Source organism: Capronia coronata (assembly GCF_000585585.1).
Source record: "Capronia coronata CBS 617.96 chromosome Unknown acBCG-supercont1.5, whole genome shotgun sequence".
Lineage (NCBI taxonomy): Eukaryota > Fungi > Ascomycota > Eurotiomycetes > Chaetothyriales > Herpotrichiellaceae > Capronia > Capronia coronata.
The window spans coordinates 910,953-925,186 of NW_006912897.1; the positions used below are offsets into that span (position 1 = coordinate 910,953).

Genomic DNA, 14,234 nt, shown 5'->3' on the forward strand with positions numbered 1-14,234 from the left:
CAGCCGTATCGTCAAGCAGCCAGTGAAGTGGCCGACTTGGAAGACTTGCTCAGCAGGAAAGTTGTCGAGCGTGCAGTAGCGCAGATGCAAGGTGTGTATGTAGCGCAGGAATTGTGTAAGTTTACGATGGCGCGCAGGACGAGGAGATACAGGCGAAGAAATAGCAGCAGGAGTAGGAGTAGGTACGTATGAGTAGATGGGAACAAGGATAATGAGAGGATCAGGTTGTGGACGATGGCGCAGGCGCAGCGCAGGGAACAAGGCGAGGCCGAAGCAAAGCGAACGACAAAAACGCAGGCGATGATGATGATGACTACCACGTTAATACGACTACTTCCTGCCTGCGTACTAGTACCTTGGTTTAGAAGGTTCCTACTACGACGTAGTACTACACACAGTACTGACTCAATTCGCCTGCGCCGACAGAGCCACAGCTTTTGCCTCCTCCGCCTCCCCTCCACATTCATCCCTCTCTTCCCACCTCAAGATACTAGACCGGTGCTGTGTACTCCTACTTCGGCTACCTATGTTCTCAGCTGTGCAGTGTCGTCTGCACGAGCATGTCACCACTCCTCCCGCTGACTCCGCCATGTCCTGCTTCTTCCGCCCGCCACAGACCTGGTCCGCTCAGACTTCCCAGGTGCGAGTCCGCATACCGCAGCCATCCACCTCGACCGGGCTCCATCCAACTGCATATCGCCTACTGCGCCTGACCGGCCAGGTCCCATCTTTAGCTCTCCCACCCTCAACCTATCACTTCTTCCCATGACCTCTTTTCCTCTCTTCCTCTCGATATAAGGTACGGCTCTCTCCTCCTTCGACTCTCTCCTTGCCCTTTTCGTCAATCCCCGCCTAGCCCGCCCGCCCTCCTCTCTCCTTCGCCTCATCTTTTCATCAACACCTCGCTCCCGACACCTTCGCATTACACGGCGCGCAGACAAGATCTTTCGTTGGACCGCCGGGACCAGGCCTCTATCATTTTGACCAAGCTTCTATTTTACCGTTCTCTCTTTATATTGTCTCCTCTTCGCTTCTGGCTGTCAGCCCTCTCCATATTGTCCCCCGAATGTTCCGGTTCAAATCCATTCGTACCCAGCGTATCCAACGACTCACTCAGGAGAATAACTCATAATGCCGACGGTATTACTACCTGCCTCTGCGGCGGCCTTTGCGCCACGATCGACGTGCAACGTCGTCCTCAACACCAAGGTCGAGCCCTGGTTGACTGCTACCCTCAAAAGAATCAACAAGATCAAACGGCCACTGAACAGCGTTCCTCAACATACGCGATGTCTGACCGAAGCTTTGTCCTCGTCCAACGCCATCTGGTCGCTATGTTCCATTATGGTGCCTAAAGCGCCCGAGACAGAATTGCGGAAAGACTCCAATCCGCTGGTGGAGGCGCTGTTCAACTATCAACTAATTCACATCGAGGCGTACGTGGTGCACGTCGACATGGTGTCCCAGAATGAGGTTGCCTTCAAACTGACGACAGACACGATCGAGTCGCTGGTCGAGTATCACAAGGAAGTCTTCTCCATCGACACGGCTGCCAACACCTGGACGTGGTCCGAGAAGGAGCAACAGCTCAAGAAACTGCATGAAGTATTTGTCCAGGCTGCCAACAAGTTTGTCTACCGAACGAGTGCCCTTGTTCTCGAGGGGATGGAGGAAGAAGGTGCAGGCGAGCTGCTATGTGGTCGAAGCGATGAAGTTCGTGCAGCCATCATGAGCCTTTACGTGCCTCTTCTCCCTCCTCCTCCAAGGATTGTGGATGTCATCCGGCCTACTCCTCTCCTGCCGAGCTCGACAGGAATTGATCAGTGGTGGCCATCCCAGCCCCTGCCAGCTATGCCATCAGGCCACGTCGACGCGTGGAAGATTGTCCCATCGAGCCCGAGCCCGGTCTCTTCTTGTGATTCCGGTCACAACATTTGGTCGGGTGTAGGTGTCACCGAGGTACAACTGCCGTCTCCTACTCCTTCCTTCAGTCAACCATACTCTTCGGCCACGTACAGTGTTTCACATTACTACAGTGCTCCGACATACGGCACTCCCACCACAGTCTCCTCGTATCAGGCCCTTCCTCTTCCCAGCATGTTGACTCAACAACCCTGCAGTACATCTGCAACTCTGAACACGTATGGCTGGGACCGATATCAGGAATATACAATGCCCTACGCAACGGCCATGTGATGGATGAAGAGCGGAGTTGATCAACGTCAAACAGAACGGTTATTGAGGTGGCACGCACTTGAAATGTGAACCCAGACCGTGGTCGACCGGTCGACAGAAGAAGATGGCAAAGGCGGGTACTAAAATCTTTAGCATTTGCATACGGAGTTGATTCGATCGAGCTTTAGCGACACAAAGGATACCACTCTGCATTGATACGGGACATGGGGATAATATGGCGGGACACGGTTGATTTCAGCAAGCGTTGTGCATTTTGTTATGTTTCGTTTGTGTGCTTGTTTGATTTGTGCAATACTACAGCGGCAGGTCGGCTGGTTGGAATACATGATATCCCTGGGTTGGATACAGTCCCACAGTTTTGCAAGATCGGAATGCCTCGCGGCAGATTTGCAGGTGCGGGATACATGCTGGGATTTCCATTTTGCCACGCCGGGGCGCCGTCACATCTTGCATACCCTGAGGCCAGTCCTTAAGGGTGTAGGGTGTCGTCGCCTGTCCGTTTCTGGCTATGCTGCCCGCTGGTTGGAGGCATACCGGATTGGCCAACGGCAAACGTGGCATGGTATTACATCTGGTCATGTAATGCCTGCTGCCTTACCGCACAACATATGTTTTGGAAGATCACAAAGAGACTGCTCGCCGTCGTCACGTCGATTCTCATGCCTGAGGCAGAGGCGACAACCATTCAGGTCCGTGACATGATTGGAGCGACGGTGAAAGGACTCCTGTGACGACCCATCACATCATGGCGAGTGTGGTTTATAGGGTCATCTCCTATATCTTCGGCCTGGTGTCGAAGAAGCCTTGGATCCACCGAGTGGAAAAGGAATCAGATGCAGGTGCTTGAGGGCAATTGCCCGATACATAAAGATAATTTAAAACAAATGCAAATATCTTCAGCCCTTCACTCTGCTCGACCGTCATTCTCTGGAGATCTCACTGGGTACCTGAGATCTCCCCCGGTGGTACTTCCAGTGACAGGATCTGGAGTAGTATGGAGACGGGAAGGTTAAAGGGGCTGAGGGGATTATTTAGTGATACTATGTACATAATACCTAGTCTGAGGTAGCTAGTATGTTGCACATTTTAGTAGTACACAGATAGATAGATAAGATAGGGTGGGTAAGGTATCTTATTAGTGGGCAGCCTCATCGAAAAAAGCCGCGGAACAGACGGTGACGTGCAGATGACGATAGTGAGACGACACACGCAGATTCCCGAGATCCCAGCGCTTCCGAGAGCCAACTTCCCTTCTACAGAGTAATGCCCCCAAGGTCCATTGACTCACTGCTGCAGCATCACCCACCAACAGCTTCGAATATTATTCACTTATTATTCACCACTGTCAGTGGCTCAGTCATCACGTCTATCCTCGTCTCAGCAAGTCTCCCTCAATAATGAATTAATGACCCTCAGTGCCAGCTGGGCATACGTCTCCGCCGCAGTCAACATACTCCATCCGGCCCCTCCACCACCACCATGTCCGCACTTTGAATCACCCACATTCCTCGACGTAAGAACCGGTTGCCGTGTGGAAGACAGAAAGGAAGGTCCTTTCTGTCATGGCCGACCTCCACTTGGCTCTAAAGGCACTCGCCCCGTGCAATTTCTCCGACATCCCGCAGCAACCGCAGGAGCTCGATCAATACCTGGCCGACCTCTTCGAACACGCGCAGTGTGTTGTCGAATCTGTACCTATTGCCGACCCCGATCCTTCACTTCGTCGGAATACTCCAGAAGGGACCGGCTTTGTCGCAAGCAGTGCTTCGGAGGTCATCACCTCTTCTGTTAGAGGCCCTCCGCCGGCCCCCGAATACGCAGCGCTTCAAAAGCAATGGGGAAAACAGATAAAGCTCGCCCCGAAAGAAAATCCCCTGGGCATATCTGTCTATAAACTTGGCGGTAAAGATGGGAAAGGGGCCTGGTTTGCCCGGAGAAGTGTGCATGAGGGGCTAGGATTCAGTCGTTTCAAGCGGGCATTTGAACGAGAATTTCCCACCTCACTGGATGTAAAAGGCCCGCCAGGTGAAGGGAACATCAGAGGGATCGGGGCGGAGAACAAGGTGGAAGAGATTACCGTGCCAAACCGGGGGAAACTAGAGGTCTACCAACTCAGCGCCCAATTCCCGGGTCCGACGACACCAAGGGATTTTGTCACACTGCTTGTTACCTCCTCCAAAGCCATCAAACTGCATGGCGAGGCTCAGAAGGTTCCTGAACTGGCACCACGACATTACATGATAGTTTCCAAACCTTGCAATCACCCCAAGACGCAACCTCGAGATGGATTCATCCGTGGTCAGTATGAGTCCGTCGAATTCATTCGGGAGATTCCTAGGAAGCTAAAGACCACAACTTCTTCCACGGACGTTTCGCGGCCCAGCCACGACCGAGCATCATCGCCATCGGGACACTCGATGGGTTCTGCCTCGCATCAAGACGACCACCGACATGACAAGAAACATTTGAGATTTCACGATCAGGGCTCGGTCAACAGAGAATTGTCTCCTGCAGGCAGGAAGAGAAGTGCCACTGTCGGTGTTCCAGGCAGCCCAATCAAAGGCAAAGATCAAGGTGAACACTACGATCCCGAACAAAACCCCGTCGAATGGATCATGGTCACCCGTAGTGACCCTGGTGGTAGTGTGCCACGATTCATGGTTGAAAGAGGTACTCCTGGAAGCATCTGCGGGGACGCTGTGAAGTTCTTGGATTGGGCTTGTCAGCGCGAGGATGACGAAGAACCTCTGGAAAGGTCCGAATCGAGACCGGCTGGCCATCGGCGCGAAAGCTTTCCGAGCTGGGAAGCCAATGGTACTCTTGCCGGGATTAGGGAGAATGAGGAGAACATGTCGGCCGTTGCTCACGATCAGTCGCTACCATCAAACCCCAAAGCAACGTCAGAAGAGTCCATCCCGTCCTCACAACAATCATCGATGGCATCACCTTCGCATCTGCTGGAAACCGTCGCAGAAACTATTGGCGCTTATACTCCTCAGGTCATCCGTGACCACCTCCCGAACGCAATTCCGGCGGATAGCTCTACATCTGGACCAGATCAACCCCATAGGAAGTCCGGCGCTACAAGACAAGATGTTTCACAGGGGGATACCCTCGCCAGAGACAACGACGCAGCCTCTACTATTTCGACCACATCTTTCGCATCTGCTGATTCACATATCAGCTCCCATAGATCACGTTCGATGTCCTCCAGATCCTTGTCTGACCCAGCAGAAAGCCAACTTCTGCAGCAACATGACAAGGAAATCGCGAAACTTGCGGAACGCAAAGCTAGCCTCGAAGCGAAATTGGCCGAGCAGAAGAAAAAGATAACCGGTCAAGCCCACAAAGAGACAGAGAAAGAGCAACAAGCTTTGAAGAAAGCCGAGGAGAAGCATGAACGCGAGGTCAAGAAACAAGAAGAGAAGTTTCGGAAAGAGCTCGCCAAGTTGGAGGCAAAGAAGAAAAAAGAAGCCAAGAAGCTGGAGGAAAAGAAGCGGAAACAAATCGAAAAGGATGAAAAGGTCCGTCTGACCCGCGAAAGAGACGAGGCCAAAGCGGAGCTTGAGCTGTTGAAGAAGGAGCAGGAGATCTACATCCGTCAGATCGGCGAGCTACAGAAGGAGAACACCATGCTGACAGCGCGGATTGGCAAGCTTGAGGGTAGTAGGACATCTATTGACAGCCCTTCCGGTGGGAGCCAACGAGTGCGGGCGATGACACTGGGACAGGAAACGCCGAGTCGGAGCTCGAGTCTTCTGGGTCGGAAAAAGAAGAGCAACAATGACAATGACAACCATACCAACAAGGCAGATCTGAGCAGCGAAGGTGGATGACAGATGCATGATGTGAACAAGAGATCTATGGACCTTCCGAGATAGAAAAAAGTTTCCCGCAGGACGGCCAAGGCGTGGTGTTTCGCCTTGTACAGAAGTGTGGCCCGTCGGTATTGCTGTCTTTGGGGCATGGTCTGCAGCGTACTGCGCGATAGAGCGCACTGGTGACTGCTGCATATACTTTGCAGTCAATGAATGATGCTCGTCCAAAGTGTTTGATATGGAAATATTCCTTTCCTGCTTCCTCCTTCCTGCCTCCTGCCTTTGCCTCCATACAGCAGGATGTCATGCGCCCAAACGACCGCCCCGATGTACCCATATGCGTAAGTAGAAATACGAGGGGACCGACTGGTCGACGACGAGGGTGGAAAAGGCTGGAGTTAACGCCGAAGTCCGCTCAAATCGCCGTTTATCATGTACTAAGGTACATAGATAAATGCTTCCATATTAGGCGACAATCGAGGTTGGAGGAACCCTACCCCTCTCAGCGAAATGCACATTGCCGTTGGTATCTCTACGGACATCGTGCCGCAGGTCAGTCCAGCAGTATGATGGGATTGTGATCGATTGATCTTCTGCTCCTCGACGCATGAAAATGCGCGGGATACTAGTGCGAGCCCACCTTCTCGCCAAAGTCCTACGGATGATAATGACCACAGATAGGTTATCACGGACGTGGCCACTCACCCCTCCCCCTCTAGGTGCGCCCTAATACATGCCCGTTGAAAGATAGATAGGAGAACGTTTGATGCTGTTCACAATGGTGTCTCTCAGTATCCATCACACGCGAATGCAACGCCCGCCGTGACCCTGCAAGATGCCTTTACCGCACGACAACCCCATGCCATCTTACTGGCTTTCCTTCCCGTCGGACCTCTCGAAACACCGAACGACTGAGGAGCTTCCGCAAGAAGCGGACGTGGTGGTCATAGGCTCAGGGTATTCCGGAGCCGCGACAGCGTACAATCTATTACAAAAAGATGGCGGCAAGAAGCCTACAGTGGTGATACTGGAAGCTCGCGACGCGTGCTCCGGAGCCACGGGCAGGAATGGCGGCCATGTCCTCCCGGATCTCTACTTCAACGCGAGTAGTTACGAGAAGAGGTTTGGACCGCGGACGGCCGAGGAACTCACAAGCTTTGAGATGCAGCAGGTCATCGAAGTCAAGAAACTGGTGGACAGGGAACAGATTGACTGCGACTTCGAACTTACCCGCGCCGTTGGCGTCTTCCTGGACAATCGGGTCGCCGCACCGACGATCGCAGCCTACAAGGACATGAAGGCAAGAGGGTATCAATTCCCCGACGATTTACATTTCATTGCGGACCCGAAGAAAGCCGAGCAGGTCTCGGGCGTCAAGGGTGCCTTGGCCGCGTTCTCTCACACGGCCGCCTCAGTCTGGCCGTACAAGATGGTGACACATCTCCTGCGTCGGTGTCTGGGCTGGGGCGCCAACCTGCAAACCCACACACCCGTGCTCTCCATCTCAGACGCGCCCGACGCCGCTGGCCGGTGGAGCGTAAGGACGGCTCGAGGACAGATCAGGGCGAAAAAGGTCGTCGTGGCTGCGAATGCCTACATCCCCAGCCTGCTGCCTGAGTTTGGCGACAAGATTGTCCCCGCCCGAGGCATTGCATGCCGGATCGCAGTGCCCGACGGCGGAAAGCCTGCTCCGCATCTCAACAACTCGTACACTATACGGTATGGGCCACAGGAATACGACTACCTGATCTCCCGAACCGACGGCAGCATCGTGGTGGGAGGGGCCAAGCAGAAGGTGTTGCTGAACGACGCCAACTGGCATAACAACAGTGATGACTCACAATTAATCCCCGGAGCCGCCGAATACTTTGACGGCTACATGCAGCGGCTGTTCCATGGCTGGGAGGATTCCGGTGCCCAAGTCACCCATATCTGGACAGGGATCATGGGCTACTCGTCGGACCTGATGCCGTGGGTCGGCGAATTGCCCGGGAAGCCTGGGATCTATGTCCTGGCTGGGTTTACGGGTCATGGCATGCCTCGCATTCTGGGCTGTGCCACCGCCATCGCATCTCTTGTGCGCGGCGATGTACAGTACTTGAGCGAGACCAAGATTCCTCCACCGTTCTGGATCACCAAGGACAGACTGCGCATGAAGAACAATATCGCCCGAGAATATATGGCTGGTTCGCGGCCTTCACTGTGAGGACATCTGCCTGCGCAGCAGCACATTCTATTGGAAGAAAAGAACAAAGTCTCCAGCTATTCGGCTGGGATTGTGCCGAAGGGTCAGGTATTTTTATAAAGCAGCTCCAGACTGGCGGAGACCCAGTACGTGGCTAAGGCATTTAGGGCCTGTTTGGTATTGCCCTTCAACCAATGAAACAGAGATTTACTCCACTTATTTACGACACTACTCACCTTATCGCGATAGCGTTATCGTGTTATCCACTCATTTGGAAACGGCGTATTGAACGCGCAATCCTGGGAAACACCTTTAGGTATATAACACTTCAGCCCTCCTGTCTATCTCGTCGCCGTCGACTTGATACTCACGGTGAGGCCGCCCTGTTTTGTTTCCGTACTGCTTTGTGCGAACCCCACCCAACCATGGTCCCAGTCCCAACCGTCATCCGCATCGAAGGTAGCGCCACGATCAGCACCCTCGCCGAACGAGCGGCTCTGGTAGTCCAGATCTCCGATTCGGGATACGACAAGGACCAGGTGTCCAAGAATGTCCTCGACACGGTCACCAATCTCCAAGCACAACTCGACAGTCTTTGTCCCCGCCTTGACAACGGAGAGGGAGATATCTCCCCGACGGCCCCCGTGAGCTTCTACTCCATCTCGTCGCTGTCCACGTCGAGCCGGAACCAACGTGACGACGATCCGGACGATTACAGCTACGACGACATCGGCCCCAGCGCCGCCAACAAACGCCCTCACAGAGAGGTCTTCACCGCCCGGACGAGCGTCGACATCCGCTTCCGAGACTTTGTCAAGCTCGGCGAACTGGTCGCCCAGCTCTCGTCCACCCCCTACGTCAATATCACCGGTGTCACGTGGAAACTGACCGACGACACGCAAGACGCTCTGGCCGACCAGGCTCGCATGAACGCCCTCCGTCAAACCATCCGGCGCGCGAACAGTTATGCCGAAGTCATTGGCCGCACGGCCTCCGTCGTGCCCGTCAAGATCGAGGATGCCTCGCAGTACCGCCCCACTGGCCGCATCAAGCAGACGGCGCGCAAGGCCGCTGCGCCCATGTCTGTGGGTGGAGGCATTGATTTCGAACCGCAGACGATGGACGTCACCGCTACGCTGGATGTGGAGTTTCACGCAGAATGAAATCGTGCATGTTGCTTGGTTGGACCTGATATTGGTTGTTCCCGATGTTGGATTTAGGACGACATCGGACGCCGAACGTCTGGAATTAAGTTCGTCATAACTGGGAGAAGCAGAATTTCTTCTCAATACGCAATACTCTCTATTGACGACAAGTTGTGTCCTAGTACTGGATTGTTGAACGCTGAATGTCTTAAGACTAAGTTCGTCAGGATTGGGCTGCAGGTTGCGCCAATGTTGGGCTCTTGTTCCAATGATGTCCATGGAACCAGCCGCCGAGGACTTCAAAAATTGTACCAATGAAACCTTGACTCCGTTCTCGAAATCACCTTCTCCGGTCCTTTTGCAGGGGCTGAAATACCTGTCTTTTCCTCCTCTCCCCCTTATTCTTCGGTTCTTGTTTCCCGATATACGTTCCGGTAGGCGACGATGTCTTGATCTTGTCTCCAAATTCTTCCCGGTATTGTCTGCGCACCTGTTGAAGAAGACAAGAGACTCGAGCAAAGATTATGCCTCGAACCCTTGGTGCCAGACATGCAGCTCACTCGGTCGATGTCACAAAAGTAAAACGACAAAGACCAGGAGCCCAGCAGGCCAAACTCCGGACGGACCTCGTATCCTTAAAAACAAAAGCGCATCGCAAGAGGCAAGAGGGAGAAAGCCAGGAGCAACGGGGTTGTTATCGTGACATCGAACACATAGATTCAAATTGTCTGAGCCACGACTATTCACACACGGGGAGGGTTGTTTGTTCTCATGCCCTTTGGGAAAAGTTGACACCTCACAATCCAAGATCCAATGTCTGCCGGCTGGCACAACTGCATAACGAGATCTTGCAAACTAGTCTGCCCCTTTCAAACCGGCTTCCAGTCGAAAAGCAAATGCGTGCACGACTGCCGTGCGAGATCGACCTGGCTTACATCAATCCAGAATGATCACGTACCCGTTTTCCCACGAGCTTGGACTGGACTGCATTATTTCAAGACCCTTTGCACATGTACAGGCCAGGCAACTCCGGCCTCGATCAATCACCGTATACTTTGACTTGAACACTGGTTGCCGTACGTCTAGAGCTCCACGGCCACCGGATGCGTGTCGCAAGGCGGCTTTCACGAACAAGCTGTAAGCTCGTCTTCCCCACGTAGAAAGGACACGTATGACATGCGGTTTCGTGAGAGAAATGGCGGCGGCTATTGTCCGGCAGTATAACATATCCGTCGATCGCGGCTCGGGCGCGCATTGAGGCGTGTTGCAACCGTTCATAAAAAACATCGTGTGCGCTGCTTCGAAAAAAAGCAATGGGTTCAGGGAGTAATTTCCCTTTAGACTGGGCACATAGTAGAAGCTCATGTAGTCTTCGTGGGTTGTTCCCAGCCAGGTACTGTCAGACTCCTCGAACATGTCTTTTGGTGCGCTAAAAGCGCAGGTTGAAAAGTCTTGGTTGGAAACCTTCCCATCGTCGAGCGCGTCAAGAAATCTCGTATTGGCTTCGCATTCAGCGTAGTCGTACGTCTGACCTTCGAAGCGAAGAAGACCGGGATACACGCGTCGGGCACACATGGGACGGCCATCCAGTTCCATGTCCTCTACGAACGAGGAATACGAGACTTGTCCTTTGCTGGACACAATAAGTCTGCCAGGATCGTAGACGTAGGAAACTCCTGTCAGACTCCGCACCGAAGTTTCGATCGATGCCAAATTAGATACGAGCGGATTTGTCAATCCAAGCCGACCTTGCAAATGGCTGATGATGTCGCGTTCCAAACGGAACATACTCTCTCTCCCCCCACTTCTCAAAGTCTCCACAAAGTAGACCTCCATGCAATCGTCGGTGTGCAAATTTTCGAATAATGAGGCAAGAAGAAGCTCTTCGAAAAGTACGGCCACTTTTCGGACTTCGTTGTAATTGCGACCTGTCCAGATGGTCTGGACATCTTGAGAGCTTGGGATGCGCTGCTGGTATTTTGGACCATTACTACTGTCTGGAAGCAGTCTCTCCAGTAGCCGGAGGATCTTGCTAGATTCTGGAAAGACTCTTGCCGGGCAGGCAACGATGAAGTCTCCTTCAATCGCACGTAATCCATCGGCGCGTATCCGATCGGGGAGGTCTCGACTAAGCATCGCCAAGGTGTCTCGGACGTTGTACAGTCCATGGTAGGTTTGCAGATCATGGAGGCGTTTTTGAAAGTACGCCGATGCCTTGACCATCCCTGTCCATGGCTCCAGTGATCCCAATGAGCTCCTATTCTCTTGCAGCAATTTCCCCAGGTTTCCCAGTTTTCTGAAGGTCAAAATGCTAGGTGCGCGCAGGTCGGCTGATGTTGGATACACTTCAACCAGCACTTTGCTCTCGCGATGATGCACATGGACTATCTCCTTGGTCTGTTCTTCGGCGTGTGCAAGGCCTTGCACTGTCGGCTTGACACCAAGGCACCAGTCAACGAAGGCGATGATCCATGTAGCAATACATGCGGGAGTCCGAACGATCAAAAAAGTCGTTTCGCCGATCCTCTCGAGCTCTGCCAATGCACGGATCAAGTCACTGATGACAGAGCCGGGCGGATATGCTGATCGCACAAGCTCCTCGTCGGCCCCGAGCTGTAGCTCGCGGATGGCGTTCGTATACAGTTGGCGTTCAGGCATCGCTGCGAAGTGTGACCTCAGCCCAGAAACATCGGACGTAAGCCAAATGTGCCAGCCTAGGAGGTAGTTGTCGGCGAAACCTGCTCTCATCAACTTCGGCTCCAACTTGCTGAGGAGATCACGGAGTTGGCGTATGGTAGGAAGCAACTGCGACTCCGGTGCTGTCATTCTCATAGCGCCGTGGAGTGCCTGGGCCGCTTTGAACGGGCCCCCCATCGTCAGGAGCGGTGGAACGAGGCCGAGGAATCGACCTATGGCAAAGTCAGCACGCTTGCATCCAGAAAGGTGTTCTGTTTCCATCACCTACAACCAGCATCTGTCGATGCGAGATAATCAGCGCTGTCGCCTGCCGACCACCCAATAACGGCGGCCAGATGCTCGATCACATGAGAGGTATGTCGTGCTTTCCCCAGCTTTTCCACTGTCATACAGACAGATGGACACATGGCCAATGTTGCGCCATATAGTTCGGCAGCACTCAGAGCCAACGCCTGCACATTGTCGCTTGTGGCCGCTCTGATGATTCCAGTGGCAAGAGTGATCGTTTTGGAGGTGGTCGTATCGAGACTCCACGAGAGGTTAACCGGTGGACGATGCTCGTTTGCCATACTGCCACACTACAGCGGGTGGGAAGAGAGGAGGGAAGGAATATGAAGCTCCTCCTGTGTTCAGTGTTCTGATAACAGAAGAAAAAGGCAGTCGGTGACCGCCTTGCGGCTGAAGTGGGTGTACTCTGCCCCGCGGCCCATCCTAGATCCCAGGGGTAGACGAGGCAGCCGAAGCCATGGCTGGGGTCAGCGCCTAAGCCTTCCAGACCAACAGTGATTTTGGAGGCTATGGACCTAGCGCAATACCGGCCTGGTAGATGTCTCGCCGTGAGTGGACTGGACTTGCCAGGGTCGCTCCCTGCAGCCGCCGCACTAGAGCAGCTCTTTCGAAGTTGCACATGATGTCCTTGACTTGATGCCCAAAAGTCCAGCAATGTTTTTCTCGCCTTCATGGTTGAGCTTGTAAGGACCATGCCTGGCATCTTACCAACCTGAACTGCTTGGCCTCTTGGTCACAGGCTCCCGTTGTAAGGATATGCAGTGCTGTTCAGCCTCTCCGTGCTGGTACCGCACTGGGGAGAGAACAACAATGTCATAGACAATGAGCCCTTGGGCCACCAGCAGCTGGTCGAAATTATAGACAAATCGAAGGACTTGAGACGTTCCTGGCGGCGGCGGCCATCACACGTCGTCGCTATAACATTATATTCCGGTCCGGGCCGATGGCTCGATGATTGGGTACCAGTGATGAGTGACTGCTTACCTGTATTTTGTCCCCGGGGTTGTGCCATGCCCCGCTTCCAACAATCGCTTCCAAAAATCGCTTCCTTGACGGTGTCCAGTGATCGAGATCGAGGGTCTGCCTCCCCGTTCCAGATTTCCCGAAAGAAGGGTGGTAGGTCCAGATGTGAGGCGTCTACGATGAGACGGTTGAACGCTACATACAAACCCAATATGTGATATAGTCTCATCTTGAGAGTAGACCGGAGTAGTAAAGCCGTCCTGTGCATTCGCCCGCCAGCCGGCGGCCACACAGGGCTCCGAGCTATACTGGGCCGCAAACGTGATTTGCTTCAGTCATGCTTTGATGATCCACGGCCGATGGTTGATCTTCTTGTCGTCGTGAATTGGTGGTGGATTGGGACCTCCCCATCCGGGCGTGAGAAAGTATACCGCCTATGTTTTTTTGTTATGGTAGCAACCTCAGTGAGCAAGAATGTATGTGTATTCCTCTCTCCTCCCCTGAGGAAGAAGAGGTAAGCAATCTATATGGCCTATGGTACCATGCATGGCATGAGCCAACCACTAACCTAGGAAAGTGGGAGGGTGGCAGGGTGGCAACATTTTTAGTCCTGCCAGCCACAATCTCGAAGCTGTCATACAGGAACAAGTGTCGCGATTCGACGTATGGTTGGGTTTGGCCTGAAGGATATACTGCATACAATGGTGACCCATCCGGCTCAGGGCGAGGGACGGTATGTACAAGGAGGGCCTCCAATTGCGAATCGAGACCCCCTTTCGCCGGACATTCATGAACGAGGAAGTTGATTTCTGTTTTTCCGTTGAAGCTAGGCTCGTTGCCCATCGATTGATTGCACATATAGTCATAGTAGGCCCGCAGATATTAATTACCAGGGCCGAACCCTGAGTCCTGACTCATCCGAGAGCCTGCGAGCACGCCTTT

General features: G+C 53.4%; 5 protein-coding genes across 5 annotated transcripts; 4 read left to right on the forward strand and 1 right to left on the reverse strand.

Annotated features, from left to right (window-relative positions):
- Positions 1-1,131: 1,131 nt before the first annotated feature.
- Positions 1,132-2,196, forward strand: A1O1_05994 (uncharacterized protein; the record flags this gene model as incomplete). Its single annotated transcript, XM_007726876.1, has 1 exon — positions 1,132-2,196. The coding sequence occupies one exon, from the start codon at positions 1,132-1,134 to the stop codon at positions 2,194-2,196; it is 1,065 nt and encodes a 354-aa protein (XP_007725066.1).
- Positions 2,197-3,758: 1,562 nt separating this feature from the next.
- On the forward strand, positions 3,759-6,032 carry A1O1_05995 (uncharacterized protein; the record flags this gene model as incomplete). Its single annotated transcript, XM_007726877.1, has 1 exon — positions 3,759-6,032. The coding sequence occupies one exon, from the start codon at positions 3,759-3,761 to the stop codon at positions 6,030-6,032; it is 2,274 nt and encodes a 757-aa protein (XP_007725067.1).
- Positions 6,033-6,849: 817 nt separating this feature from the next.
- On the forward strand, positions 6,850-8,220 carry A1O1_05996 (uncharacterized protein; the record flags this gene model as incomplete). The annotated part of the gene is made up of 1 exon (XM_007726878.1): positions 6,850-8,220. The coding sequence occupies one exon, from the start codon at positions 6,850-6,852 to the stop codon at positions 8,218-8,220; it is 1,371 nt and encodes a 456-aa protein (XP_007725068.1).
- A 404-nt stretch (positions 8,221-8,624) lies between these two features.
- On the forward strand, positions 8,625-9,362 carry A1O1_05997 (uncharacterized protein; the record flags this gene model as incomplete). The annotated part of the gene is made up of 1 exon (XM_007726879.1): positions 8,625-9,362. The coding sequence occupies one exon, from the start codon at positions 8,625-8,627 to the stop codon at positions 9,360-9,362; it is 738 nt and encodes a 245-aa protein (XP_007725069.1).
- A 918-nt stretch (positions 9,363-10,280) lies between these two features.
- On the reverse strand, positions 10,281-12,610 carry A1O1_05998 (uncharacterized protein; the record flags this gene model as incomplete). Its single annotated transcript, XM_007726880.1, has 2 exons — positions 10,281-12,253; positions 12,310-12,610. 2 exons carry the CDS (start codon positions 12,608-12,610, stop codon positions 10,281-10,283), a joined length of 2,274 nt encoding a protein of 757 aa, XP_007725070.1.
- Positions 12,611-14,234: the final 1,624 nt, after the last annotated feature.